Here is a 3,866-nt window from a genome sequence, read left to right on the forward strand (position 1 = left end):
ATTAAATTTTTTGGCATAAGTTGTGTACTGCCGAGGGAATTAGTTACTACACAACTTATGCCGGAAAATTTAATTCCTACAGAAATTATGCCGGACAAGGCAAAGTTTCTATAAACTTATGCCTTGCGAAATTAGGTGGGTAGGCCGAATATTTTTTTTTGTTTTTCGATGTCAGGGGTATTTTCATTCACTTTTTGTTACTTAAAGTGTCAAAGGGCAAAATTTAAATAGTTGCAACTATTTGAGGGACAAAAATTAAAGACCACCTCAAGACAGAGACATTCGTGCGAGTGACCCATCTGTAAACCTATAGTGGTAAAAAATAGGGCCCCAAAATAATATCTTTGCTTTATGAGCCTCACCCTAAAGCAGGCACCGGTGTTATGCTCTGTAACAGTAATCTAGGACTACTGGAAGCCCAAGAGGCCCCATAGCATGCAATTGCCTAACTGCTTTATTTTGTTATGTTTATGTATATAAATCATCTTTCGAACTAAAAAAAGACTCGAATGATTGGGGGTGCCATAGTTTATGATTGCCCATAGGGTGTTCACAAAAAATCGAATCAAATAAAATAAGAAAAAATAATTAAGTCGAGTTTTCAAATGTTGAAATCGAATCGCAATTTAAAGCACAAGTGCACCACTGTCATTCTGCAATTCCCATTCCACGAAAACAATCACTATTAAATTCGACTATAATCGGACACTGTACACTTTGTTGATGCAAATCAGTAGTCTTGATAAAAATTCAGAACCTATTGTAAGAATTGGACTAGACTAATCTAATCACTGAAGGGTAAACAATAAAAATAAGAAACCAGACCCCTAAAAGACATCCTCAAAAATCTGGAAAATCTGCTTCTGGCTCTGGCTTTTCTCTGTTCCACCATATTGTAATTAGTTTGGCATCAACTTAAAATCACCTAACAGTAACCCAGCCATCACAAGACCATTCAAATTCAGGTCTAAATTCACTCACTAGCTCCCGTAGCCTATCCGTCGGCAAATTGCCCCCTGACCCACTGCTCCAATTCAGCTTTTCTTGATTTTCCGGCAAGGGTAAACAAGTAATTGAACATGTTACTGATAATTGACCACATTCATCAGATACCCAATCTGGGAAATCAAATGGGCATTTAGGAGACGTTGATGGAATTTCAGTGAATGTAACAGTGTCATCATGATCTGCCACAAAGGGATGTTTTAAAAGCATCTCAGCCGTCCATCTATTTCTTGGATCTTTCGCAAAACACTTCCTTAAAAAATCTTTTCCCTCTTCTGATAATGTCTCAGGTATTTCAGGCAACTGATTTTTAACACCAATTGCCATTAACAGTTCAGTAACATCCGAGAATCTGTACACTGGAACTCCAGTAACCATCTCAGCCACAACACATCCAAGTGCCCATATATCTGCCTGAGTACCCTGATCGCCACGTGTGACCATCTCTGGTGACATGTACAATGGTGTACCCCTCAATTCACATCGCAAATTATCGTCTTTCTTGGTTCCAACTCTCTTTGCCAAGCCAAAATCAGCAATTTTCACTTTACCATCTTCACTTAAAAGAATATTTTGAAGCTTAATATCACAATGAACGTACCCAATTTCATGTACATATTGTAGACCTTTGAGTATACCCTTTGTGTATCCACTAACTTCAAATTCTGACAACTTATGATTTTTTGAATTCTTGATTTTTTCCGCTAAGGAACCTCCAGAAGCATATTCTAGTAACACATTGTACAATTTTTCGCCGTTTTCGAATGAATAGCTGTCACCAAAGCATTGTACAATTTCTGGACAACCATTGAGTTCATCCAAGATTTTCTTCTCGTTCATGAGAGTAGCAGAGTGAGAAACGCCACATGATTTTACTACCATAGATGGAAGAATTTGAGAATTCTGTTTTATGGATATTGCAAGATTGACTTTTCCAAAACTTCCATGACCAACAACTTCACCACGAACCCAATCCATGGAGAATCTTTTAGAAATTTCGTAGTAGTAATTCTTAGGGATTTTTTCTTTTTAGTAAAGAGAGAGAGGGAGCAGAGGAGTAGACAGCAAGTCACAATTTTACAACGAACTCAGTTTAATACACGCTATCTATATAGGGGTTTTTGGGATAGTTTTCCTGTTTTTGTTTGGTTTTTGGTTTTTATTTTAGGCAAATTAATGTTCACATGAGTCGTGAGGAATATGTGGCTGTTGAGTGTGGGAGTGGGTTATACGAGTTTTAGTTAGGAGTAGTAATATGGAAGAAATAAAATATGATTAAAAAAAGGAGCACGTGTTTTTGCTGAGACAGAAACAGCGTACCTAAGTTTATAGAAACGTGGTTGTTAAGGTGGGAAAGCATTACATAAGACCAAAAACGTGAAATAAGAAAGATCTTTTTTACTAACTTGAAGGACCACGCGGTAAACTTCCTAAACGATACTACTCTAGTACTGTTACCATTGTTTATTTCTTTTTTACCATATTTGAATTTTTTACTTTTTCTTCAAGAAAGGGCAATGCACTTATCATATTTGATATTTCCTTTTATTGTAGAAAACTATAAATATCGAATATTTGGCTTATTTTTTCCTTGGAGGAAAAGGTATTAAATTCCCATAAATTGAAGTGTGTTCGTTCTTATTTGGTAGTATATCTACGATGTACCTTTTAAAAGTAAATTTTGAAGAATAATTTGTACTTTAACTACAGTTTTAGCTTATATATACGCGATAATATGAATTTGTATAAGAAATTAGCAGCTACTAGCTAGCAGGTTGTATCCCATATTTTTAGGTAATTAGTTCGGATCCAATTAGTTCTACTTATTATAAAGGGAAGTTGTATTAGTCTTTCTAAATAATCCGATAACGTAAAAAGTTATTTTAAATTGTCTTTATATAAAAAATTAAACTAGTATGAGTTTCATGTGGCTAGGTTAATTAGTCCGAATGTCGCAGCATTTGTTGCTCCTTCAATTTGGTACCTTGCAACAAAGTGAATCCGAAACTTTCTTCCCCTTTACTTTTACTCTCAAATCCATTTCACTGCAAATTGAGTTGGATTAATTCAAGTTAATTTATTTTTACTCACCATGTAAAGTAATTTTTTCACAATCAATACAATTCCAGTAGAAAATTACTATTCTTTTATTCGCCTTATCTATCAATGTCGCAATGATCGGTTACTCATAATTAATGTCGAAATAATTTCATTATGTAAATCCTATAATGTAACGAATCAATGAAATGATTCAAGAAGTACCTCAATCAATTCTTCTACTCTTTCCCTATCGATATTCATATTTTTAAGCAATCCAGAGTCGACTCTGTTTAACCTTAAAATGGAAAACAATTGAATTTGTATGTAGTGCTAAGGATATGTGGTTTAATTCAACACGAGATTAGATTACATGATAAGCGAATAAGTAAAACGAAATATATAGATCTGACCAAGATGAATGATGACCGGCCTCGGGTACTGAGAACCGAGGTCGAATCCTTATAATTGGATGTTTGAACGGTGAGAAACAATGGGAACTTTAAAAAAGATGAATGAACTCAGATGATTATATTGTCTTGCTTAGTACATGATCTCTCTTTTCTCTGGAAAGAAAGAACCAGCTCAAATAAATGGGGGCCTCCTCTTTATATAGTAGAGGAGTCCTAACCCTAGTATACAATTCTAATTAAGGAAATTAGGAATCTGTTGACAGCTGTTGCCGGGATTGGTACCGAAATATCCGGCTGAGGGCGGATATTCCGGTCTTCTCATCATGGTGGTTAACCGCCTCTTCATCCTGCCTTAATGTCTCGTTCCAGATCGAGCTTGATGCCCAATCCTCGATAAACCGGTCTTATCCT

The 3,866-nt window shown here is 35.6% G+C and overlaps 1 protein-coding gene across 1 annotated transcript; it reads right to left on the minus strand.

Moving 5' to 3' along the window:
- Positions 1-625: 625 nt before the first annotated feature.
- Positions 626-2,196, minus strand: LOC132621954 (mitogen-activated protein kinase kinase kinase 20-like). Its single transcript, XM_060336437.1, has one exon. The coding sequence runs from the start codon at positions 1,981-1,983 to the stop codon at positions 922-924; it is 1,062 nt and encodes a 353-aa protein (XP_060192420.1). The 5' UTR covers positions 1,984-2,196; the 3' UTR covers positions 626-921.
- Between the last annotated feature and the right edge of the window lie 1,670 nt (positions 2,197-3,866).

The sequence above is a fragment of the Lycium barbarum genome, chromosome 12 (genome assembly GCF_019175385.1).
Source record: "Lycium barbarum isolate Lr01 chromosome 12, ASM1917538v2, whole genome shotgun sequence".
Lineage (NCBI taxonomy): Eukaryota > Viridiplantae > Streptophyta > Magnoliopsida > Solanales > Solanaceae > Lycium > Lycium barbarum.